Source organism: Ovis canadensis, chromosome 25 (assembly GCF_042477335.2).
Source record: "Ovis canadensis isolate MfBH-ARS-UI-01 breed Bighorn chromosome 25, ARS-UI_OviCan_v2, whole genome shotgun sequence".
NCBI classification, from domain to species: domain Eukaryota; kingdom Metazoa; phylum Chordata; class Mammalia; order Artiodactyla; family Bovidae; genus Ovis; species Ovis canadensis.
Window position 1 is genome coordinate 46,519,529 of NC_091269.1, and position 26,866 is coordinate 46,546,394.

At 40.2% G+C, this 26,866-nt stretch overlaps 1 protein-coding gene across 1 annotated transcript; it reads left to right on the forward strand.

Moving 5' to 3' along the window:
* OIT3 (oncoprotein induced transcript 3) lies at nt 1-26,795 on the forward strand. The gene is made up of 9 exons (XM_069572026.1): nt 1-376; nt 4,544-4,918; nt 5,679-5,786; nt 10,865-10,987; nt 14,889-15,011; nt 16,773-16,933; nt 18,547-18,962; nt 24,446-24,545; nt 25,994-26,795. Exons 1-9 carry the CDS (start codon nt 316-318, stop codon nt 26,165-26,167), a joined length of 1,641 nt encoding a protein of 546 aa, XP_069428127.1. The 5' UTR covers nt 1-315; the 3' UTR covers nt 26,168-26,795.
* The last annotated feature ends 71 nt before the right edge of the window (nt 26,796-26,866 follow it).

Sequence of the window (26,866 nt, forward strand, 5' to 3'; positions counted from 1 at the left end):
GGAAGTCTTGGAAAAAAATACAATAGGAGGATGAGGGATTGTGACGGTTTGTTGTTTGTTTTTTTTTCCCCTAAAGAAAAATATCAATAAAATAACTTGACAATGTAAAACAGTGCCTCTATCTGGGGTCAAGGCCAGAGCAATGGACACCTTATCCCACTCATCCTCTTCCTCTGATAAAGCCCCAACCAGTACTAAAAAGACTTTTTCATAAGAGCCAAAGGCCTTTTTTAAAGGGCTTGAAAAAGAAGTAGACAAAGGGAAACTGAAATCAAGAGGATTTTCCAGTCTGTCTCTGGTGGCTGGTTCAGAAGGATGCCTCAGCTCCTGCTTTTCGCCTGCCTCTTCATCATAGTAACACTAGTGTCACCAAGGGGTAAGTCTTGTGTCAAGTACTTGGCACAATATTTTCTGTTTTTGGAGGAATTTGCTGTTATGTACAGGTTATTAAGAGCAAGATTCCGCTATCTTAAATACTGTTTCTAGAATAGTATAAGAAAAGTCATTGATAACCTATGGAGATATGTTTTCAGAGAATTTCATTTCATGTTCCATTTAGCCTCTCACCTGGCATCCAAAATTTCCATGGATCTGCCAAATCCAAACAACTTTCCACGAGCTAAATATTTCTTGGAGTATGTGTAAAAGGAATTATAACCGCTTTATTTTCTAGGCACTTTTATAGTCCTAACTTTAAGAGCAAAAAAAAAAAAAAAAAAAGATTTTCAGAGTGGAGGATAGAGTTTTTCCTTTAACAAACACAAGGGACTGACTGTGCCCACAAAGGCACAGATCTGGATAAATCAGACTTCTTAGGTTTGACATCTTAAAATATGACTTTTGCACTGACTCAGTGAATCTTAAACTCTCTCCCCACTCAGCTTTGTTATAAAACAGGCCAACAAAGCAAAGTTTTCATTACAGTTAGTAACAATTTTCTCTCTCCTTTTCCCATTAGAATTTAAGTTCTAACTAAAAGACAGAGTGAGAAGAGGCTGAGATGAAGAGAACCATACTCCTTGGCATTTTGGGGAAGCTCAGTGTTTAACTGCCCCTATTTCTTTGGGGTAACTAAGGCCTTGCTCTTGTACCTTTAAGAATAAACGTTAAAATTAGGCTTGAGACAGTAAGGAGACATGGAAAATTAAATGTCATGTGGTATCCAGGATCGGATCCTGGGACCGAGAAAGGTATAGGCAAAAACTAAAGAAATCGAAATTGTGGACTTGAGTTAAGGTATCAACAGGGCTTTCTTAATTGTGGCAAAGATCATGAGGGGAAGCTCGGTGCCAGAAGATGTGAACTCTTTACACAGTCTTCTCAGCTATTCTCTACATCTAAAACTGGTCTAAAAAATAGTCCTAAAGATAGGTTTGGGCCAAGTTTAATCACCCTGTATCTGCTGCCAGTAAGTAACCAAGAGTCGCTTGAGCCAAAGTCGTCCTTCCCCCAACTTCCTCTCTGCTTTCTCCCCACTCTCTTCCCTGGCTTAACTGTCCATTACCTCCTGTACCCTGCCATCAGACGCGTTCTCCTTTTTTTTTTTTTAAATTTTACTTTACAATACTGTATTGGTTTTGCCATACATTGACATGAATCCGCCACGGGTGTACATGAGTTCCCAATCCTGAACCCCCCTCCCACTTCCCTCCCATATCATCTCTCTGGATCCCTTCTTAGATCTTTTTTATTTTATTAATTTTCCCCCCCAGCACTTCTAGGACGTTTGACTCCAAGCCATAAAAAGGGAAAACTTTAGGGGCTGGGGACTTTTTGAGGTGGGGTGAGGTTGCCTGAGAGGAGAGGGGAAGTGAGTAAAAAGGAACAGAAGAGCCAGAGAAGAGGGGAGGTGGGAGGGAAGGGAGTGAAGGGGGAGAGGGATAGAAGAGAGGGTGGGTTTCCGGCCTAAGAGAGAGAGGGCGCAGAATCGGGCGACCGCGACCACCCCAGGGGCGGGGCCGGGGGTGTGGACCGGGACCGTCAGGGACTCCTGGTCCCCGGGGATGAAAGGGCGGCGATGCTGACATTTGCTCTCTGCTTTGGGCCGCTGAGAGGTGCTGGCTCCGGGTCGCACGGACATCCGCGCCGCTTCCCGGCTCGGGGGCTACGGGAGGGGCAGCTGGCCAGGGGGCTGATGGGCGAGAATCCTGGTAAAGGCTGACCGGCTCTCTCCCAGCCAGGCCCCCCGGCTTGAACTTCGAGAGGAATCCACCCGGCTGTTTTCATTTGAGGAGTGTATATATGGATGTGTGTACATATATCAGCAATTCAGGACTCAGCATACAATACCGAATTCTGGCCTCCACACTGAGAGTCTGAAAACAGGAATTGACACCAGCGGCCAGATTATTTAAGGATTGAAGTACTCCCCTAAAAGGGGGGTGAGTGGAATGGGTTTCTTTAATGTTAGAAAATATTGCATGAGTAACTTTCAATATATGTTTATTTTACAGAAGATAGTAAATTTCTATGTGTGCCATATATCCCTACAAGAGAAGAAATTAACTTTTAGCGAATGGCACAAGAAATGATAGTTATATTTAAGGAAAAACTTTATAAATCATGAAATAGTTATTGAGGGACACTTAGGAATTTCTGTAAAAGCCATTACCAGTTGAGTGCCTAACCATTTCTTGTAAAATTAGAGCCAAGGAGATGAACCAAATATTTCTATGAATATATAATCACCTGTGAATTTGCCCTGGAAACCTTTCTTCATAAGAGAATCACAGCTGGGAGAGCAGATGAGGGAACGTTTCCCTTTTCAGAGGGTAGAGAGTCCATATGTGGACCTTTCTTCCCCTCAAGGGGCATCAAACCATTGCCTAGGACACAGTTGGGGTACCTCAGGGACATTTTAAGGAGGCTTGTGCCTTCCATGTGTAACTCTGCAAAAGTTTTTTTTTAGAATATGCAGTGTTCTACTCATTTCTTATCCCTGTTGTATTCTTAGCAGGGCACTAGGCTACACCCTCCTCTACCTGTGACTGAAGTTTTGAGAGTAAACTTGAATTGGAAATGTAGACTGGGAAAATTCAAAATATTTTCTTGACAACTTATCAACAAGGCCCATCACATTTAATTATTGTGCAGTATTTTTTAAAGCTGAATTTCTTGTCCACAAAGTTTACTGGCCTTGCTATGAATTCCCGGCCTACAATGTCAATTAAATCCGCCTCACATGCATTAAGAAGGATAGTATCCTCCGGCTAGGTCTCCTTTCTAGAATTTCTTGATTTTATTGTAAGATTCTTTATAAGCAAAATTTGCCTATGTTAATTCAGCATTTTTCTGAAATTGAGAGAAGCAGTGAGAAAACTGGAGATATTGGTGTCTTCAGTCATTAAAATGGTTTTGATAAGATACTTGTCTATGTTATTTATGCCTTAAAAATGCATGCTTGAAATGTTGCTGTATTCTAGACAGTGATGCCATGGCTAATTGTGAAGACACAAAGTTCATGATATTTTCAATAAGCTGGTGGAACATGTACCAACATTCACATGGAGACTACTCTTGCCACTATACTGTATATTTCAAAGCATGTGCCAGAGGCCTTTTACTTCTCAGCAGAATAAGTTTACATATTTATTATCAAGCCAAACTACCTACTAGTACAAAATTCCACCCATAAGCTTGCTTATAAATGACCATCTAGTTGGACCATCCAGTCTTTTTCAGAATTTTCAAAGATGAAGATCTTACCACACTGTGATACAGCTTCTCCATTACTGGGCTGCCCAGGTGGCACTCATGGTAAAGAACCCACCTGCCAACGCAGAAAACATAAGAAAAGCCTGTTCAATCCCTGGGTTGGGAAGATCCCCTGGAGGAGGGCATGGAAATCTACTCCATGTATTCTTGCCTGGAGAATCCCATGGACAGAGGAGCCTTGCAGTCTACAGTCCACGGGGTCACAAGAGTCAGACACGACTTAGCGATCAAACCACCATTACTGGATAGCTGAACTGAAATGCACTTCCCCATAGCAATTTGTTTTGTCATTGTAACTGAATACCTAATTCCTCTTTCACAAGCCTTTTCCAGATTTTTTGGAAAGTAATACATAATATGCAGGGTTTTTTTCTCTCCAAATGATAGTTCTCAGCTTCTTCCCCAGTAAATAATTGTTAGGCTCCCTTCTAAATCTGGTCACCATCCTCTGAACATCAGGTTTGTCCATTACTTTCATAAAGTATAGCCTCCAGGTATGAACACAGTACTCAAAATCCAGTCTGACCAGTGTAGTGTTCAGTAAGATTATAACTTCCTTTGGTCTAAACAACAATCCTATCAGAGGAATACTGTGGATAAAAGGTTTAGTCCAATGCAAACCCAGAGCCTTAAGTAGATTTGAAATAATTTTTCAAATGTAAAAGGCATTTATGAAATATGTTTACATCAACTTGAATCTTAAACAACTGCTTTTAGGGACTTTAGATTATTTCTTTCTTGAAATCTAAGATCAAGAAAGTAAACTCAGGCTATTGCCACTGTGATCCAAACCATCAAGGTACCTCTGAGGTGTCCTTTTCATTCCCAGCCCTAGACCCTTGCTCTGCTTACATCAGTCTGAACGAGCCGTGGAGGAACACTGAGCACCAATTCGACGAGTCTCGAGGTTCCCCTCTATGTGACAACAGTGTGGACGGGGAGTGGTACCGCTTCACAGGCATGGCGGGGGATGCTATGCCCACCTTCTGCATACCAGAAAACCACTGTGGAACCCATGCACCTGTCTGGCTCAATGGCAGCCACCCTCTGGAAGGTGATGGCATTGTGCAACGCCAGGCCTGTGCGAGCTTCAACAGCAACTGCTGCCTATGGAACACCACTGTGGAGGTCAAGTCTTGCCCTGGAGGCTACTATGTGTACCGTCTGACCAAGCCCAGCGTCTGCTTTCATGCCTACTGTGGCCGTGAGTACTTCTCTGGACTCTTTTCCTTCCCCTCAAAGGTCACAGGAATGGCATCAAAGAGAATAGCACCATAGGAAATTCTGTTGTAGTAGTATCTCAGTGCCTGAAGAACATTGATTTAGGAGTGCAGTTATCTCTAGCTCATGATTTCTGGGGTCTGCTCTTAAGATTTCTGAAAAGTTCCTAAGAATAGAAAGGGAAGGGAGCTATGACTTTGACCAGTTTTGTCTTTTATGTAATTTAGTGTGGATTTCCAACCTTTCTGAGCACGGGAGACCCCTTTTTTAGATATATTTCAGACATCCATATGGTAGCATTGTGCTTACTATCCACTGATATTCTTTAGAAATGATGTATAATGGGAAGAAGCTACTTGAGATCAGTAACACTTTCAAATGAATTTTCATGTTATTAATCCCATCAAAGTCTGTATACATTTTAAAAATAGACTGCATAGAAGAGTAGAACATAATGCTATTTAATCTACAGCTTGTGTTTGGTGAGGTTTTGCAGAAAACACCAGGGTCACCCAGGGGTGTGTGGATCTGAAGTTAGGACTCATGGATCTCAATGACAGAACATGCCCATGCCCCTGGACAGTACCTCTTGCCAGTGGGTTATATAAACCCAGAACAGTGAGAATTCTCTTGATGTTAATTAGGAATTCATAACCCATGATTGAACTCGTGAGGCTTTCTCATGGATGAGAGTGTCCTCTGACCCTCGCCCCTCATGAAAGGTCATCTTTATCCTTCCATAGATTTTTATGACATCTGTGATGACGACTGCCATGGCAGCTGCCTGGGTACCACTGAGTGTGCATGTGCTCCAGGAACCGTGCTAGGCCCCGACAGACAGACATGCTTTGGTAAGAAACTCCTCTTGCAGTAGAAACAGGCTATTAGGAGCAAAAGGACAAATCAAATCAAAAACTCTTCTTGACTCATAGCACCACCATTTTTCCACTTTGTGTCTCTGAACACTCAGAATGGGGTTTGCCTTTTTAGTCCATAACTAAAGCCACAAGTCAAATTCATATCATGTACTGGGGCAGTCTAGGATTATGTTGTCCAATCTAGTAGCCACTAATAGTGAAGTTGTTCAGTTGTGTCCAACTCTTTGTGACCCCATGGACTGTAGCCTATCCAGGCTCCTCTGTCCATGGGATTTTCCAGGCAATAGTCCTGGAGTGGATTGCCATTTCCTTCCCCAGGGGATCTTGCCAACCCAGGGATCGAACCTGGGTCTCCTGCATTGTAGACAGACGCTTTACCGTCTGAGCCACCAGGGAATGGCAGCTAGTAACCACTAGCCATATGTAACTATGAAGCTCTTGAAATGTGGCTTCTGTGACTGGAAAACTGAACTGTAATTTTACATAATTTTAATTTAAAAGCTAATGCTTGATTGTCATTGGAAAACTAAAAATATGTGCAACAACTTGAGTGAACTGTAAACTTCATGAATCTAAAGTACAAATCACATATTTCTGATGAAAATTTATCATCCAAATTGAGACATGCTGTAAGTGTAAAATACACACTGGATTTTGAAGACTAGTTAAAAGAACATATCTCAATGATTTTAATACTGAGTATGTATTAAAATGAAGCATTTTGGAAATACTAGAGTAAATGAAATATGTTATTAAAATTAATTTTACCAATGCCTTTTAACAAAATTTTTAATGTGACTAATAGGAAATTTTATATGTGTGGCTTGCTTTGTATTTCTATTGGATAGCTTTGGTTTAGAATTACCTACAGGTATACTCCTATAGCTTCAGTGATATAATTTTGGTTTGTCCGAGTGGCAAGAAAGGGGAGTCAGGTTATTCATTGGAAATGCAGAGTTGTCTATGTTTTATTGTCTACAACTGGGAGAAAATAGAATTGAAAAACCCAGGACTGAAGGTCATCTCTTTTCTGTTTAATGTTATGAAGCTTTTTGTATTCAGACTCAAAGAGATTTAAAACAAGTCTATTTTTTTTTTTTTTTGAGGTTTCCGGAGCATTTGAATTATTTTTTTTTTTTTAGTTTTTTATTTTTTAAATTTTAAAATCTTTAATTCTTACATGCATTCCCAAACATGCACCCCCCTCCCACCTCCCTCCCCATAACATCTCTCTGGGTCATCCCCATGCACCAGCCCCAAGCATGCTGCATCCTGCATCAGACATAGACTGGCGATTCAATTCTTACATGATAGTATACATGTTAGACTGTCATTCTCCCAAATCATCCCACCCTCTCCCTCTCACAAGTCTAGGGACAAAGGGAAGCACTGCCCCACACCTGCCTCCTCTGAAGAGTAGTAATAAGATCAGGGTGGGATAGGGATCAGGATGAAAGGGCTATCAAAGCGTTCTTATTTTAGAAAAGCTTTTGTTTCTCAGCTTCCCCCCACCCCCACCAACTGTTCATGGAGCAGGGTTAGGCCCTCCCATAACAGTTGTTATGGCTCTTGCATGGTCGATTTTGACTATGTGATTTATTGCAAACAGATTTGGGGTGTGGGGGGTGATGGTTCCTACAGTCCCCCCAACCTCTCACACTGCCCAGGCACATGCACACACACACACACATACACACACACACACATCTGTTGGAAACTATTTGGCTTCCTTTTAAGGCAGGGGTTTTTCATTCATTTCTCTGCCTTTATTTTAATATAAATTTTGAATAGGTAATGTATTTAAATGGGCTTCCCTGGTGTCTCAGAGGTTAAAGCGTCATGACAGGCATACAGTGAAACGTCTAGCTCTGTGTCCTCCATTTGTCTTATTTCCCCCTCCTCCAACTCCACCCCAAGTAAACTCCTACATTATTTACTTATGTATGCTTCCAGGATTTCTTCAGGCAGATATAAAAATAAAAATATACACATTTACTTATTGCTGTTGTTTAAATCAAAGGCCACCTGTTATTCACACCATACATCTCTCTTGCTTAGCAACTTACTTTGGATGTTTCTGCCTATCAGGACACAGGGAAAAGCTGCCAGTTTCTACCTGGGGTCTGTCTGCTGGTTTCAGGGAGATCATGAATTCCCTGAAATTACAGGCAAAACGTTGTGTCAATGTTACTTTAGTTTTTAAAAATATATATAACAATTTTAATTATTTATTATTATATTTATTATTTATTATTATATTTATTTATTATAAATTATGTATTTCGGGGAGAGAGAGAGAAGAGTAAAGAAAAATAATATAACAGACCCTCAAGTACCCAGACTTATAGCTAAATTTTTCTCCTTTTTTTTTTTAATAAAATTTTACAGACACAGATAAAGCTATCTCATGCCATCTCTTTTACTTCTCTCACCCTCCAGGGGAATTAGTATTTTGAAGTTAGTGTATGTCCTTCTGGTCCCTGTTTTTATGCTTTTATTATTTATGTAATAAATAGCAATCACAATATAACATATATAACTAACTATATAGCGCTGTTTTGTGTGTTCTTAAAATTAACATAGTTTTAAGAACCTTAACTCTTCTGTGAGATTTTCTCCACACTTTTTTCATTTTATACCTATAAAATTGGAATTGCTGGGGCATTGAGTATCTAAGTTAGGCTGTAACGGACAATTAACTCCCAAATAACAATGGCTTAAATAAATAGAAGTGTATTTCTCTCTCTGGTAAAAAGAATCAGTCTCAAGGTAAGCAGTCCAGGCTTTGGGGAGAGACTGGACCCAAGCACCGGTGTGGCCGTATCCAGGAAGGCTGCCAGCAGCCCTGTTCATCCACTGTCCAGGCAGTAGGGCCTGATCTTATCAACTGTATTTTTCATTTCTACAGGTTCTGTGTATTTGGTTTCAATTCTGCTTTGTCTTCCTACACATTCTTTTATTTGGTTACTGTCCTCGTATCTGTTTAGTAATTTTTAAAATCCTTGTGTTACATATTTTCTTGGGTTGTTCTGTTCTCTATAGTTCAGAGATTACCAGTTGTTACCTTATCAGCTTTCCCATAGCGGATCATCTCCGCCTGTGTAGTGTTTTATGCTAAACCATCTTCTATTGTGATTGTCTTTTCTGTGGAACTCCACTCTTATCACCTGGTTTGAAGAAGCTGGTTTTTGTTTTGTTTTGTTTTTACTACACAGCAGTGTTCCAGATGCTTTCGTCACCAAAGTTCCACCAATCCAGGTCCAAGTTTACACCAGTTTCTCAGTTTCAAGATCCCCACGAGATGTGGGAATTGTGACTTCATACTTCAACCATGGCAGAGCCAGACTTGGCTTTTATGAAGGCTTTTTCTCTCTCAGAACCTCAGGCAGAGAGCTCCTTACTGCTTACCCTGGCCTCAGAGCAGAGCCCTTCTTCTCCCCCTTTCACTACGGGGAGGCCTTTTCCAAGGTCCCGGGGTTGAGCAGGGTTTCAGTTCCAGCTCATCTTCTCTCAGGGACCCGCAGCCGTGCCTTCTGTCATTTAGTGGGTATTTAAATCCCAGTCCCTAGTTTATATCTTATATCCAACCCATGACAAATTTAGCTCTTCAAGCCCCCCATTTTTTGTTTGTAGAAGGAAGTGGATTGACATTTGTTGCCAACTGTACAGTTTTTATAACAAAAATCATTATCCTTTATCAGATTCTTAAAAAGGATAACAATCATTACTTAAGTACAATATGGGAATATTCCAATGTTTATTTTTTTAAGGTGGTATTTTAGTATTTTGAAGTCTTTACTGAATTTGTTACATTGTGTTGGTTGCTCAGTTGTGTCTGACTCTTTGCGACCCCATGAACTGCAGTTTGCCAGGCTCCTCCGTCCATAGAATTCTCCAGGGAAGAATATTGGAGTGGGTTGCCATTGCCCTCTCCAGGGGCTCTTTCCAACCCAGGGATTGACCCCAGGTCTCCTGTATTGCAGGCAGATTCTTTACCATCTAAGTCACCAGGGAAGCCCTGTTACAACATTGTTTCTGTTTTATATTTTGTTTTTATGGCCACGAGGCATGTGAGATCTTAGTTCCCCGGCCAGAGATTGAACCCTCACTGCCTGCAAAGTCTTAACCAGTGGACCACCAGGGAAGGCCCTTCCGATAGTTAAAACAGATTTTAAAGGCAGTTGTTGATAATGTTGGGTTGGTCAAAAAGTTAGTTCAATTGGTAAACAGAGTCAATAGAGTTCTTCATGAAAACGAGAAATGTGTCTTTTTTTACTTAAACTGAACAAATTTTTTGGCCAACCCAATAGAAGACTGCCTCACTAATAGTATGCCCAATACATATATTTTAGAAAACATGAATTTTGCATAGCTAAACAGCTCATAACATTTTGATTCCACTTGTTTGATTTAGTATGAATGGAATGCTAGATTTTTATTTTTTTAAAAAAACAGATATGCAACAATCAACAAAGTTTTACTGTATAGCACAGAGAACCATACTCTATATCTTGTAATAACCTCTAATGGAAAATAATCTCAAAACTAATATATGTGTAGATGTATGACTAAATCACCTTGTGCGCCTGAAACATTGTATGTCAACTATACTTGAATAAAATATATATATATATATTAAGGAAGACTGCTTCACAAAAAAGTTCATCAGACCTATCCTTTTGCAATGTAAATTTATTTAATGCATTTAAAACACAGTTTGATTTATAAGTTTCAGGAATTGGAGAAAATGAGACTCGATAATACAAGCAAATAAGTGAAACCAGATAACAAAGGGATTTTCATTTCCCCAGCAGTTTTGCCCTGAGGAGGGAACTGGCAAACAACCAGCTGCCTTCCATGCCAGCAGAGGGCAGAGGGACAAATGACTTGGTTGAGGAGACCAGGTTAATATTATAGAAGTGATTATATTGGAGATCGTTTGTGGAAAGTCTATGAACAGGATCTGAAAAGATGTAGTGATTCTGCTAAGGGGCTTGGGAAAAGACTGCATGGCTCAGCACTGTGTAAATGGTGTGCTTTCTCTTCTACAGATGAAAATGAATGTGAGCAAAACAATGGTGGCTGCAGTGAGATATGTGTAAACCTCAAAAATTCCTATCGCTGTGAGTGTGGGGTTGGCCGTGTGCTAAGAAGTGATGGCAAGACATGTGAAGGTGAGATGGGCAAGAAGGGATTCACATCAAGAGTCCCCACTAAGCCACTGGCTTATTTTTTGGACATTTATGAAACTGTGCAGGGTTAGAAGAGAGTAACAATTTGGCTGTGTAAAGAAACCACAAACCATCATCACTGAGTATCACGGCAGAATGCTTGTGTTGCAGACAGAATGCAGTGTTGATTTTATCTCCAAGCTTTGGCAGAAGGGAGCTGTTGCATGTTGCAAGAGGCAGAGAGCTGCATTTTTAGTTTGGGATATAAAAATTGGGTATTCCATGTTTCTCAAACTTTAATACACCCACGAATCACCTGGCATCTTGTTAAAATGCAGGTTCTGATTCAGTAGGTCTGGGGTCAGGTGAAGATCCTGCATTTTTAAATAACGTAGGTGCTGACCATGCTGCAGACCCAGGGAGCACATCTGAAGTAGCAAGATAAGGGAGGCAGGTGGCAGAACAAATGGTTTATAGCAGTTTTTCAGACTTCCTTGCTGAGAATCACCTGCATGCTTTTAAAGCTGGCCCTTCCCAGGTCTCTCTCCTGAAGACTCTGGTTCAGTGAGGTGGACGGGGCCTTACAGTTTGTATTTTTACCAAGTTTCCTACCTGAGTCTTACCATCTTGGAAGTTTGGGAAACTGGGTTTTATGAAGTCATTTATTTTACTCATATGCATTGCATTTATTAGAGATTAACACGTTTGGAGATAAGTAAACTTACCTGATTTGATAGTAGAAATGCTGTATGGCGGCAGTTTTAGTCACTACGTCATGTACGACTCTCGGACTGTAGAGCTGGACATGGACTGTAGCCTGCCAGGTTCCTCTGTCCATGGGATTTCCCAGGCAGGAGTGCTGGGGCGGGTTGCTATTTCCTTCTCCAGGGGATTTTCCCAACCCAGGGATGGAACCTGGGTCTCCTGCATTGCAGTGGTTTCCTGCATTTCAGGCAGATTCTTTACCAACAGAGTCACCAGGGAAGTCCAAAAATTCTGTATATATTTTGTATAATTAAGTAATAAAAAATAATTTGAAATGTATGTTGAATAACTGAAATGGAAATTGTCTACTGTTATGACATGAAGCTTTGATATATCCCTTCTCTCAGGCACATTTGCCCTTGCAGATTATCTGGGCTGAAATTTTGTAATTTCTACTTTAATAAATCTGAATCTCATGACAGTGAGAGTTGAGAGACCAAAAAAAGAAAAAAACTCTGCAGATTATATGAAGAAATAAATGCTGCTGCTTCTGCTTATCATTATTTACAGAGGACATATATGTCCCAGAGGGTAACTGAATATGTGGCAAATACATTATAACACTGCTTGTGAGTTCACTTTATTCTATCTATATTCAAAATAATAAACTGCTACCCTAAAAGGAAAAATTATGGCTAGTGGTCACAATTTATTTCATGCCACAAAGTTTGCATTATTAACTCAGGGTCCTTAACCAGGATATCAAACTGCTGTCTCTCATAAAAAGGCTAAATGTACTTTAAGTTTTATTGGATAAGGGTAATATCCTGAATCCTCCTTAAATCTTATTTTATACAACCATCTTTGCATATTTGTTTATTAATGAAATGTTCCATGAGGAACATTTGTAATTATCTATGAGTATTTTATTGGAAGTATTACAGTTAATCCTCATATCATTTTAAAACCTAATAATCATAACTGAAAAGTATTTTAGCAGAAGATAAAGTTTGAATATGAATTATACTTTAGGATTAAGGTTCCTATTTGAAGCCCTTTCTGGAGATTTTTTTGGTTTTTTGTTTTTCTGGAAATCCTTACATTTTATGATAGTCCAAACATATTTGTTTGTTTAGCTAGTCTGTTAGATTAGCATATTTTCTTTTTTAAAATAAAAGGCTCTTTTTACTTTTTAAGTAATTTTTATTGTTTGTTTTATTATGAGAGAGTTATGTTCATAGAGGAAAATACAGAGAAGTAAAAGAGAGATATGGACCCAGAAATCCCATTTGCTAGATATATCCATTCTAAACATTTTGGTATATATATCCTTGTAAGAGACTTAAAATTCTTCAATCCAAGTAAGAATTTCAGCTTATTTTGGGTATTGCAGTCTTAGATCTGGAAATATTCTTAATAAACATTTAATCCAACACTTTCATTTTACATTTATTGAAACTGACACCCAGGAAAATTAAATGACTTAAGGAACATCACTTTTAAGAAAAAAATTTCCTATTAATGTTGATTTTAACATTTTATAGCATATTTTATGCTTTCTCCTATATCATTATATATCATTTGCAGCTATTTAAAAAACCTGTAAGAATACTTTTATCTTTTTTAACTACAGATTTATAAACAGGTCATAACCTAATTTCTCTTAAATTTTGTGAAGATTAATTTGTTGCAAATTTATTCTCTCTCCTTATTTCACAAAAATTGATTCATTCCAACTGAATTAACTGATGTTCCAAAGAATTAATATTTTTATCATTATTGAACTGAGACTTATACCTATAACTGGAAACTGGCTAATATCTTTCCTTGAACATCTTAAATGAATTGAAAGCATTCTCTCCCACTTTTTTTTTTTTTTGACCATGCCATGAAGGATCTTAGTTCTGACCAGGGATCAAACCTGGACTGTTGGGATTGAGATCTCAGAGTCCTAACCATTAGACCACCAGAGGATTCCTGAAGGCATTCCGTTTTAAATAGGTTTCCCTTTGAAATCGCTCAGTCATGTCTGTCTCTTTGCAGTCCTATGGACTGTAGCCTACCAGGCTCCTCTGTCCATGGGATTTTCCAGGCAATAGTACTGGAGTGGATTGCCATTTCCTTCTCCAGGGGATCTTCCCAACCCAGGGACTGAACCCGGGTCTCCCTCATTGTAGACAGACGCTTTACCGTCTGAGCCACCAGGGAAGTCCTAAAAATATTACCTTACCCCTAAAACAGGGAGCAGCAAACTTTTTCTGCATAGCCCAAACAGTGGATATTTAATATGGAATTTGTTGAAACTACTCAACTCTACCCTTGTAGTGAGAAGGCACCCCATAGATAAGAGGGAAATAAATGAGCATGACTGAGTGTGCTAATAAAACTTTATATACAACAGCATATAGCAGCCAGAGTTTGATGATCCATGATCTAGAAGATAGCATCCAGAACCCACAAAGGTCATTATTTTTCCTCTGCTAACTATGACATTATGTGGTAGTTTCTTCATTTTTCAACTGAATATTTTTCCTTTTTTGCCCATTTGATTGAGTATGCTTTTTGAAAATACAAACCTTTTAAAAAGAAAACTTAAAGCTACCTCATAAGAGAAGAATGAAAGAGCTCAGTAGACTGGAATCTCTCAGTGTGCTGTCCAGGTCTCATTTTTATAATGTGCTGTCAACCCAAGAAAAATATCTCCAATGCTGTTATTCCTAGAGATTCGAGGAGAGGGGCTGGTGATCCAACCATTGGCAATAACTCTGAGTAACTCTGATCCATTTAGCTGCTCTGCTTGAGTTTATATTCCGTGAGTTCCTTTTACATCAGTAATAAACATTTCAAAATTGGGTGGACAAGTTTTACAGCAATTAAGAAATGACTTTCTGGTCTTCCTCCCCAAATTATACTTTAATCATGAGAAAAACAGACAAATCCGGGCTGAAGGGGATTCTACAAAATGAGCAGCTTAAATGGTGAGAGCTGTGTTTGTTGTAAGATGGCTCTTTGTAGCTCTGACATTTAATCAAAACTTCTTTGTGGACATTCTTGCATGCCTCAGTGACTGAGCTGGGCCCCAGTGATACTATGGTAAGTCAAGTATAATGCCTGATGCAAACCGTTTAAGTCCAAGAACCAGAATTCTTGGGGAAGAGGGCTACAAGATCCTTCCTTTTTCTTTCGGTTTTTATTGCAGACATTGAAGGATGCCACAATAACAATGGTGGCTGCAGCCATTCTTGCCTTACAACTGAGAGAGGCTATCAGTGTGAATGTCCCCGGGGCTTGGTGCTGTCTGAGGATAACCACACTTGCCAAGGTAGTACATGCTTAGCCTCTGCTCTGACCTCTTCTGCCCCGAATCTCCCTGTCTTCCTCACCCAAGTGTGTCAAGATTCTCATCTTTTACAATACCAGCTCTTTCAGCAGTGTGTGTTCACTCTGGAATCATTCAAAAATTGCAGTTAAAAAATGTAACATAAAATTTACCATCTAAACCAGTATTAAGTGCATAGTTCAGCAGTGTTAAGTATATTCACATTTTTGTGCAGCAAATCTTCAGAACTTTTTCATCTTGCACATCTAAAACTCTGTACCCGTTAAAAACAGCTACCCCTCCTTCCTTCCTCTCTGCAGCCCCTGGCAACCACCATCCTACTTTCAATTTCCATGAAGCCAGCTATTTTAGGTACGTCATATACGTGGATTCCTGCAATTTGTCATTTTGTGATTGACTTAATTTCACTTAGTAAATTGTCCACAAGTTTCATGCAGGTAGCGTATGACAGGATTTCTTCCCTTTATAAAGCTATTCCACTGCGTGCGTGCACCACATTTTATTTATCCATTCATCCATTGATGCACATTTGGATTGCTTCCTCCTCCTGGCTATTGTCAATAATGCTGCTATGAATGCTGCTGCTGCTGCTGCTAAGTCGCTTCAGCCGTGTCCGACTCTGTGCGACCCCATTAGATGGCAGCCCACCAGGCTCCCCCGTCCCTGGGATTCTCCAGGCAAGAACACTGGAGTGGGTTGCCATTTCCTTCTCCAATGCATGAAAGTAAAAAGGAAAAGTGAAGTCACTCAGTCGTGTCCGACTCTTCGCGACCCCATGGACTGCAGCCTACCAGGCTCCTCTATCCATGGGATTTTCCAGGCAAGAGTACTGGAGTGGGGTGCCATTGCCTTCTCCTGCTGCTATGAATATGTGTATGCAAATATCTCTTTGAGATCCTGTTTTCAGTTCTTTGGGATCTATACTCAGAAATGGATTGCTGGAACATATGGTTTCCTTTGCTTTTTACTTCTGATTTTATTTACCCTGATTTCTATTATTAGTTGTATAACTAATATTCAATACTTAATTTAGGTGGAGTTCCTCTTTTCTAACAGATCATTGTTTTTCTGGAAATCTAGTTATTTATGTTCAGAATATTAATTTATCAATCCAGCAAATATTTAATAAGCACCTATCTGTGATTTCTTAATACTAAGTCATTGCTATTATGTGCCCTCATACACTGATATGGCCCTTGTGTTTTGTCTGACAGTACTCAGAAGTACTCATGTTAGGATATTTGTACAGTCTTGAGACGAGAATGCTTAAGAAAAGCAATCTTTTTATATTAAATTAAAGTGGGATTTATAGTCACAGTTTATGGTTTACGGAGCCATGCAAGGATGATTTGGAACTCTTCCCCAAGTGCACTAATGCTGTTTTTATTACCACTGTTTTATGGGGCAGTAATTAATGGTGAAGTCAAAGCAGTAACATTATGTAATTTAAGCCCATATCAAAGCAGTACTTTTCCTATATTGCCTATAAATTGTGTTTCCGCTAAAAGTTCATCTTTAGTGTTTTGATACATGGAGTTACGCTAGACACGCTTTGAAATGTTTGTTAAATTGAAACTTCAGAACAATATTTCTTCATTTGGGAAATAATACAGTATTTGATGAGCATTATTTGACCACGAAAAAGCTCACAGTGCAAGAGGGAGAAGCTGTTTCTCCTAGTGGTCTCCTCCCCCTTCTCCCAGCCCTCTTTCCCGGCTCTAACAGCGCCCCCTGTCCCCGCAGTCCCTGTATTCTGCAAGTCGAACACCATCGAAGTGAGCATCCCCAGGGACCTGGTTGGCGGTCTGGAGCTCTTCCTGACCAACACCTCCTGCCGAGGCGTGTCCAATGGCACCCATGTCAACATCCTCTTCTCCCTCAAGACGTGTGGCACAGTGGTTGATGTAGGTTCTTTCTGGAGGACTCTTGGGGAATGACCAATTCTAGTTTTTTTGGGATTGGTTGATGAAGGTGTGCGTTGTGGCTTGTGTCATAGATGACATATTTCCGCATGAAAGTCTGGTGCTCAAAAATTCATAGGCTGTTCATTTAACAGATGTGTTATTGAGCATCTGTGCTGTGCTGTGGTCCTGACACTGGGAAGACAGCAAGTTAAAAAGGATTCTGCTCTTTCAGTTCTCAAATAGTATTGAATACCATCTCTCCAATATGCACAGACATTTTCCTGAGTGTGTCAGCACCAGTACCAGGAGGCCTACTGTGTCTCCTCTGACCAATTATTTTACTTGAAGAAAACAATGATTAATTCATGAGATAACAAATGAGTCCAAGGATTGAACCAGACAGAGGTAAAAGATTTGTTCTTCCTTCCAGGAATCTGTGCACAGCCCTGTGCTGGGGAGGCTGAGCGATATGTGAAATATATGCAAAATAAGATTCCTGACTTTTAGGAACATACATGGTTCCTAAAACCAACACACATAAAATGTGAGTCAGGGATACAGTTGACAGGTGGTATAGGAGGCCAGAAAGGGACAAACCCGGGAGTAGTCAAGACAAGTGAGACTTGATTTGGGGTGGAAGCATATGCGTGGTTTATACAGGCAGAGAGGTGGAGAAAGGGCATTTCAGATGAGAAGCAAGTGATCAAGTCTCAGAGATGGGAATTCTTGAGGCTTATGCTGAGCGAATGGGCAACACAACCTGACTGGCAAGGAATGAATAATGGAAAGGAAACTGGAAAAGTGGGTGGAGGGAGACTGTGCTTTCAAAGATCTGCTTTGTGTGCTGGGGTGAGACATTTGGCTTTTTCCCATAGGAACGGGATGAAGCAGGCACTGTTATGATGAAATCAGAAGTGGACAAAATGAATAGAAAAAAGAGGACCTAGACCCAGGAGATTGGTGTAGAGGCCGTGCAATCAAATAAACAAGTATTTATTTATGGAAACAAATAGAGAAAAGTCAGAGAGCTAATCAGACTTGGGATGAGACATTGGGGAGATATTTGAGAAGGACCCACTTTAGGCAAATTGTGTTTTGTCATATCTGTGGATAATCAAATAGAAATGCTCTGCAATGAGCCAGGGGTTCTTGGTACACAGGAGAGCAGACAAGGCTAGAGATGAAGAACTGAAAATCATCTGAGTAAATGCGACAGCTGAAGCCCATTGCAGATGAGCTCAGCCCAAGGTCATGCTGCTGCACAATCACCAAGTCTAGGATTCCAGAAAAATATAATCTACAGAGGCTGTTCTTTTCTAAACTATCAGAGCTTTGAATTTGCTGATTCTGCATAGCTCAGGTTTTTATGACTAATACTCCAAAGGAATGTGTGGGTTGACCATGAAGTCGTATATAAAACTCTTAACAGTCAAAACATGTTAGTAAAAAGAAGAGAAGTGATTTTGTTTTTTTAATTTCAGGTTTTAGCAACTGAATCTCTCATGTGTTTTGATGTAAAGAGAAATTTGGAGAATGTTATGGTGGGCAGTGGGTAGGGTGCTCTGTAATAATAAACAGAGACTCTTTCCTCTCCTGGCTCTGGCCTGGCTCAGGTGGTGAACGACAAGATCGTGGCTAGCAACCTGGTGACAGGTCTACCCAAGCAGACCCCAGGGAGCAGCGGTGACATCATCATTCGAACCAGCAAACTGCTGATTCCTGTGACCTGTGAGTTTCCACGCCTGTACACCATTTCCGAAGGCTACGTTCCCAACCTTCGCAACACCCCGCTGGAAATCATGAGCCGCAGTCATGGAATCTTCCCATTCACTCTGGAGATCTTCAAGGACCATGAGTTCGAAGAGCCTTACCGGGAAGCTCTGCCTACTCTCAAGCTGCGAGATTCCCTCTACTTTGGTATTGAGCCCCTGGTGCACGTGAATGGCTTAGAAAGCCTGGTGGAGAGCTGCTTTGCCACTCCCACATCCAAGATCGACGAGATCATGAAGTACTACCTCATCCAGGATGGGTAAGTAGGCTTCTTGAATGATGGATTAGCCTTAGTTCTCAGCCGGGTCTTCCCTGGTGGCTCAGATGGTAAAGAATCTGCCTGCAGTGTAGGAGGCTAGGGTTCAATTCCTGGGTCAGGAAGATCCCCTGCAGAAGGAAATGGCAACCCACTCCAGCGTTCTTGCCTGGAGAATTCCATGGACAGAGGAATCTGGTAGCCTACAGTCCATGATTGAAAAGAGTTGGACAGACTGAGGGACTAACACTTTCACATTTGATCTCTGGACACAATAGCAACTTCAATCATTTCATAAAACCAAGCAGCACTCTTGCCTGCTCTTAATTAGTTCAGAAACCACTTGTGTACATTTTGGTGGTAAAAACTGGTGAGAAGGGCAGAGTCCAGAATAACTCCAAGGGGTCTAACTTGTATAACTGATTTGATGTCCTTAACCAAGATGAAAGGACATAGGTTGAAAAGCAGATTTACTGTAAAAATACTGAATATGATAATTCCAAATTATAATATTCTAATGTAAATGCCTGGGCTTCCCCGGTGGCGCAATGGTAAAGAGTCTGCCTGCCAATGCAGGGAACATGGATTGGATCCCTGGTCTGGGAACATCCCCTGGAGAAGGAAATGGCAACCCACTCCAGTATTCTTGCCTGGGAAATCCCATGGAACCTGGCGGGCTACAGGGTCCATTGGGTCACACAGTTGGACACAACTGAAGCAACTTAATATACATACATAGGATTGATTAACCTGGTCAGAGAGACTGTAGAGCGTGGGTCACATGGTTGTTGTTCAGGCTCTAAGCCGTGTCTGATTCTTTGCAACCCCTTGAACTGCAGCACTCCAGGCTTCCCGCCATCCAACCATCTCATCCTCTGTCGCCCCCTTCTCTTGCCCTCAGTCTTTCCCAGCATCAGGGTCTTTTCCAATGAGTAGGCTCTTCGCATAAGGGTGGCAGATGGGGAATGAGAAATGCAAGAGGATAAGGAAGTGGAAGCAGCAAATGCTTTAAGAAGTTTGGTCGTGAAGGAGAGAGATGAAATAATTGGTTGGTTTTAGGAGAGGAGAGATCAAGTGAACTTTGTTTCTGTTTGCTTGTTTTATACAAAGGAGAGTTCCATATCTGTTGGGGTTGTTAGATTGAGAACTTTGCATGTGTCCATGTGTCATTAAAAGCCTAACAGTTACCACATCTACTGCTTACATTCCCAGGAAAATTACACTCACATCCTAAATTCCTAGCTGTATCTCATCAGTTCCTCATCCTCAGTGTCAGATGGGACATATCTCTAGCAGGTCAGGACCTGCCGCTTAAGGAAAGGCAAATGGCTTAGTGAAGAGCACCACAGAGGTGCCCTGGTTCATGCCCTTTGCTAATTACCCTGATAGACTCTGAAATTTCTCCTTTGCTTTTAACCCCCTGGATCTCTCACCACAGGCAACCTTTCCATGCTGCTATCGATTTCCTACACAGTGATTTTAAACTTTTGATACACATTAGGATCGACTGCAAAGCCTTTCTAAAAGTAGCAATATCCCAACTCCCTTCTCCACTCTTAACTGCCTTATTTCCAGCCCTCTTTATCTTTCACCTGGACAGATGAAAGCTTCCAAACACAGCCTCCTACATCCCAGCTCTCAAGTCTCATCTCCACAAAGCCCTGGGTATCCAGTCAAAAGAAAAACAAATTATATATATAGTCAGATTCCTGTTGAAAATATACTGATGGCTCTTGACTTCTTTGGTTGGTAAATTTAGCTGTTTACTAGCAGGAGTGCCTCTAGCTTCAGATTCCTGTACCCTCCTTAGCTTGTTTTCAGAATCTGGAAAAGGCATCTGAGCTCCTTTGGATGGCTAGAGGCAGGTTTCATGGGAGACAACAGGCCTTTGGGTTTCTTGTCATCTTAAAGTGATCTCCACAAAGTCTTAAAATGAAACATAGAAGCATCAATTTTTATTTCTTTTTTTTTTCAGTCACATAATTAGTGCTAAGTGGACTTGGGGATGGATTTACTTTGTGGGGGGTGGGTTTTGGTTACTTTTAAATTTTTTACAGGTTTATTGCAGTGCTGTTTGTATACAATAAATATGCTATTCAAAGTATACAGCTTGGGGAATTCCCTTGAGGCCCAGTAGTTAGGACTCTACGCTTCCACTTCAGGGAGCTGGGTTCAATCCCTGGTCAGGAAACTAAGCCACCCAATGTGGCCAAAAGATTAAGTGTACGATTTGGTAAGTTCTGATGTCTACACACTGGTGAAGCTATCACTACAATCAAGGCAGTGAATATTTCTCTTGCCACAAGTTTCCTCCTGCCCCTTGCATTTCCTTTTGCAAACATATAGTCTTAACTCACTTACTGGGAAAACATGTAACCTACAGTCTCAATAAAGCTGGTGAAGTTTATTTATAAACTTTATTCAGACTCTCAGTTAGGATTATATGCTTATATTTTATACAGTTCTAAGAAGATGTGCTATTTAATTTTCCAGCCTTGAGCACACACAAAAACAATGCTATGGAAGATATTAAAATTGTTCAAAAGCATAAGCAGAACTCGAAAACACAGCTATGTGGACCTGTTTCCACTATACATAGGCAAATAGTTTCATCTCTAGTGCAATACTGGATAGTACAGTATTAGCTAAGAACAGTAATGGTGCATTTGAGATATTCGCTCAAGATAAAATCCAGCTCTCAGTTTGGCTCACTCTGCCTCACCCTCTGACCTCTACCTTCTCTGGTTTCTGCTCCTGCCATAGAGAACTATGGGCAATTCACAGCTTCTGTTCCTCCTTACACTTTCCTGATTCTGCAGCTGCCATTTCCACTGCCTGAAATCTTTCCTTTTTCTTCCTGTCTGATTCTTACTGGTCCTTTGAGACACACTGGGAATTTTTTTCCCTCCATGAAGCCTGCCCTGATTGTTCTAACCAGAACTAGAAATCTTCCTTTCATCGTCCTCAATGCCTTTCCTACGTACAGTAAAGGTCATTAACTATTTGTCTAATGAACTATTGAATGAGTGTTTTCATAATACTAATTTGGGGCTAGTTCAGAGTCCTGAAATAAACATAATGCTGTTTACTTATATTTGTAAATTGGTTGATTATTCATTGTCCTCAGCTTAAAATTTAAATCAGGCTGGTTTCCCCTGATATTTAACACATCTGATTTGCTTCCCTCTAGTTTTAGTTGGCATATGCTCTGAGAATGCAAAAAAATTTAATGTAAGCCTAAGCAAAGTAGAATTAGAAAGTTTATCTCCAGAAAAAGAAACACTGAATTCCAAAATCCAGTATTGGACAACTTTTGGGTGATCAGTTATTTGGACTTATCCTGTGCTGTTTGTTGTTACTTTCTTTTAGCACATGAACTTGGAGTTGATGAACTAGAATTGTCTAATCACAGCAAACACCCAATCAAGAGCCGGAATTTGTCTTGGGTTCTATTCTGTAATGTGCTACCCTACAACAACTCTTTCTGTCACACTTTTTCTTTTAAAAATAGTATTTCTTTTACTATTCAGCCACAGAAAAGAATGAAATAATGCCATTTGCAGCAACATGGATGGACCTAGAGATTATCACACTAAGTGAAGGAAGTCAGACAGAGGAAAACAAATACCACATGATATCACTTTTATGTAAAATCTAAAATATGATACCAGTGAACTTATTTACCAAACAGAAACAGACTCACATAGAAAACAAACTAATGGTTACCAAAGGGTAAGTTGGGATTTGGGGAAGGGATAAAGCAGGAGTTTGGGATTAACAGATACACACTACTATATATAACATAAACAACAAGGACCTACTGTATAGCATAGGGCCTCCCAGGTGGCACTTGTGGTAAAGAATCCACCTGTCAGTGCAGCAGACTCAGGACACACTGGTTTGATCCCTGGGTTGGGAAGATCCCTTGGAGGAGGAAATGGCAACCCACTCTAGTATTCTTGCCTGGAAAATTCATGGACAGAGGAGCCTGGTGGGCTACAGTTCATGGGGTTGCAAAGAGTCAGCCACGACTGAGCATACCCACACACTATAGCACGGGGAATTATAGTCAATATCTTGTAATAACCTGTAATGGAAAAGAATATGAAAAAGAACATATATATATGTATATATATGTATGTAAGTCACTTTGCTGTACATCAGAAATTAACATCGTAAATCATAAAACTAGTATTTTAGGTAAAGATAAATTGAAAATGCTGAGGCCGTTACTGGACTTTTAAGTTCCCTGACATCACAGACCATATTGTTCATCTCTGACTCCTCTGCAGCACCTAGCAGAGTGTGTCACACAGATTAGATATGCAATTGGTGTTTGAGAACATAATCAGAAATGGCATAGCTTCATTTAACCTCAGGGAAATGACAATGCGTACATAAATATAATAAATAACAGAAACCACATTATATTTCTAGATCCTCTTCAGTTTAGGGGAATAAGGTACCAGTGGTAATACAAGTCAAGGTGTCATATTTTTAAATAATTTCATTGGATTTTTTGACTGCCATGAAACAGCAATTAGCAATAAACTAGAAAGTGTTCTGTAAATATGTGGAGTAAGTGTCCAGTTCTATAGGTGTTTATATCTGATCCCACTTTTTTCCTGGCCTGGTAGACAGAAACTATGAAGCATCCACATCCACAAAAAGGAAAATAGATAAAAGTTCCTTTTGAATTCAGAACAGAAAAGACAATATATGTATGAGCCCTGACCTTTAGGAAAAATGGTTCATCTATTCTAATCCTTGGGCTCAAAGTGGAGAATCAAGAACCCCTCTTTTCCCCCCAGCTAACCCTGAGGCGAGCCGAGGAGTTTCACTTCAAGTGGTAGACCTGAGATTAAAATCTCAAAGCCTATAAAATTAAAATTTGGCATTAAATCTGTGAAAAGAGGTATTAAAACATTTTAGAAGTAAATTATTTTCCCCCAATAGGTCTAGTTATTATCTAAGAAACTGACATTTTTATGCAGCTCCTTGTTGTACAAATTGGGGTTTGCTCACCTTTGGATCCCCTTCAGGTGTGAGTGTCTGTTAGGTGTCTGATAAATAAAGAAAAGCCTTCTCAAATCAGTAATAAAGTACATGAATGCAGAATTCCTACAATGTATTAAAAATGAAACTACAGCCTTAAAAAGATACCCCTATATCGAAAGATATCTTTATAATAAATGTTGTTGCTGTTACTAATACTTCAATGTATTGACTTAACAGGAGGTCCTGGTGCACAGTTTGTGGGTACAGTGAATGAGAGATGGGACAGAGAGCGTTAATGAGTAGAGCTGTGTCTGAGATGCCTTCACAGGGAAGGGACTTCATTTTTCCTTCATTCTCAAAAATCTTGAGTGCAGCCCAACCTCCTCCACCCGGCTTGCCTCTCCTTGGACCAAACACGTTGGACTGGGTTGTTTTTCCACCTCTGTTTAAGAAATCAAGTCTTACGTACTATCCTGCCCTACTTCCAGCTGTGTTTCAGATGACTCAGTAAAGCAGTACACATCCCGGGATCACCTCGCAAAGCACTTTCAGGCCCCCGTCTTCAAGTTTGTGGGCAAAGACCACAAGGTGAGCTGAACACCTATACCTTACAAAGCTGCCTGCCCTCTCCCCTCATGAACCTGAGCCTTCCTACTGTCCCCGTTTGTTCACATTCTAAAGCCTACCATTGGGACCTGTATGACCTTTATGAAAAATACTATAACACTGGGCATCTAGAATCTTAACACCTCCATGAATGTCAGAATCATCTGCCCCCTCCCAATAAATTAACGAGGCTTGTTCAAAGAAAATATGATGTGATTATAATCCAAAATCCTTGTGAGCAGGTGTGATTGAAAAAGCCTGTGTAGTGGTCACGTGGCAAACCATATGGAAAGAATATTTGCAAAAAAGACAAATAATGAAATGTTCAGTGAAAACAGCATTTCACTGTTTTACATGCCAATTCAAATAATTATAAGACTATTATATACATATGAAACTTTTAAAAATTATAAATCCCAACTTTCAAGGCTATAGAGAGATGTGTATAGTAGCAATATAAGTTGATATATTTTCTGGAAAGTTGTGTCATAACCTGACAATTAATTAATAATCTGACAATGTGTAATAACCATAAAATTATCAGTCAAAAAATTTCAATTCTGACAGCTTCTCAGAAACAAAAATAAAAACATGGTTTGTTGAATGTGCTTATAGAGTACTGTTATGAGAGAGGCATTAAACCAGTGCATCAATTGATTCAATATTAAGCAGTTAATGTACAAAGAAATATAGAAAAAGGAGATATGAAAAAATTCTTGTCATAAAAAATTTAAATGCAAATTGAATATGAAACAGTTTTTTAATGTATATAAGTAAACAGAGGTTATAAGAGGCCATATATTGATATACTGTGTTAAGGTGGAAGGTTTTTTATTTTAGCAGAATTGCTGAAACACTTAAGCAAAGGCAAGTTTGAGGCCAACAGTTTTTTCCATAATGCATCTAAGTGTATTCATGTGCTATCCAGCTTCATCATTGTTTCGAAATAACTGCTAACCATGATGGCTAACCCTGATCTTCCTCTTCAACTCGGCAGCATGCATTGGGAAGTTACTTATAGGAAGAAGCTTGTAGAAAGAACTTGTTACTTTACACAGAAGTGGGTGGGACCCCATGTTTTGCCCAGACCTTGATGTGATGAGTCAAGATGTTAATGTTATTAGACGTTGTCCTCACAAAGTTGTCTTGTGTCCAGGCACGGAGGCATAAGTTGTGGATGTCAGGTTTTAAATCACCCATGTGACTGAGTATGTTTGCCTCATTACAAAATGTGTGGATTTGGACAAGTTCCTTAACCTTCTTAGTTTCCTTATCTGTAAAATGGGGATCACATCTGTCTCAAAGGGTGGTTGTTTAGATGAAATGAGATAAAACATATGAAACATTTGGTAGTGTCTGGCTTCTAGCAGGCACCCCCACCTGGCAGCTGTCTTCACTGTTTTTATTCTTTATCATTGTAATATTTCCAGGAAGTGTTCCTGCACTGCCGGGTCCTGGTCTGTGGGATGCTCGACGAGCGCTCTCGCTGTGCTCAGGGCTGCCACCGGCGAATGCGTCGTGAGGCAGTAGAAGGAGAGGATGCCGCTGGTCCACAGAGCCAGATGCTGACAGGCGGGCCGATCAGCATCGACTGGGAGGACTAGGACAGCCCATCACCCAAGTCCTCCTGCAGGCAGCCTGTCTCTCTGGAATTCTCCCCTCGCCTTCTGAGAGCATCAGTTCACACTCTAGAGCACCATGCTGCTTTGAACCTGACACTTCGGGGTTAGACAAACCCCCAGAACCGACTCACTCTGACTCCAGCCCACTGGGTCAGGAAAAGTCACCTCACTGCTGACCAGCCTGTTCCAGATGGAACTTCATCCTCCTAATGTGGAAAGCTGTGCCATGCACCCCCAAAACAGCTCACTTCCATGCTCCCCCATTTCTTTCCTGCAATAAAACACCTAGAGTAGGCTACAGTAGCACCACCACTAAAATCAGAAGTTGGGTATATCATTTCAAATTAGGAATTTAAAAAATGAAATAGTGGCTTGAACTTATGACATAAATACCCACTGACTCCTTAAATATGTAAACAATAATTATACCCCAAAATTTCCATTCAAATACAGAATAGTTATAGGGGATTTGGAAGTTTATCACTGTAAGTATGTACTAAAAATAAACTATTTGGATTTTCTCCTGCATAATATTTTCCTCTGGGGTTTTTATGTTGTCTTAAGTAAACTATTTTCAATTAATAAATGTTAATAAATTCATTAACATGGATTTAAGTGGTTCAGTGACTCAACAGTAGACAAAATTAAAATATGGTAACATATGCCCTGTTATTTTGCATC

Excerpts from the sequence above, each read along its gene's own strand:
- OIT3 (XM_069572026.1), top strand. The coding sequence starts at position 316 with ATGCCTCAGCTCCTGCTTTTCGCCTGCCTCTTCATCATAGTAACACTA. Across the intron at positions 377-4,543 it reads AACACTAGTGTCACCAAGGG|CCCTAGACCCTTGCTCTGCT; the intron begins GTAAGTCTTGTG and ends TTTCATTCCCAG. Across the intron at positions 24,546-25,993 it reads TTGTGGGCAAAGACCACAAG|GAAGTGTTCCTGCACTGCCG; the intron begins GTGAGCTGAACA and ends TAATATTTCCAG.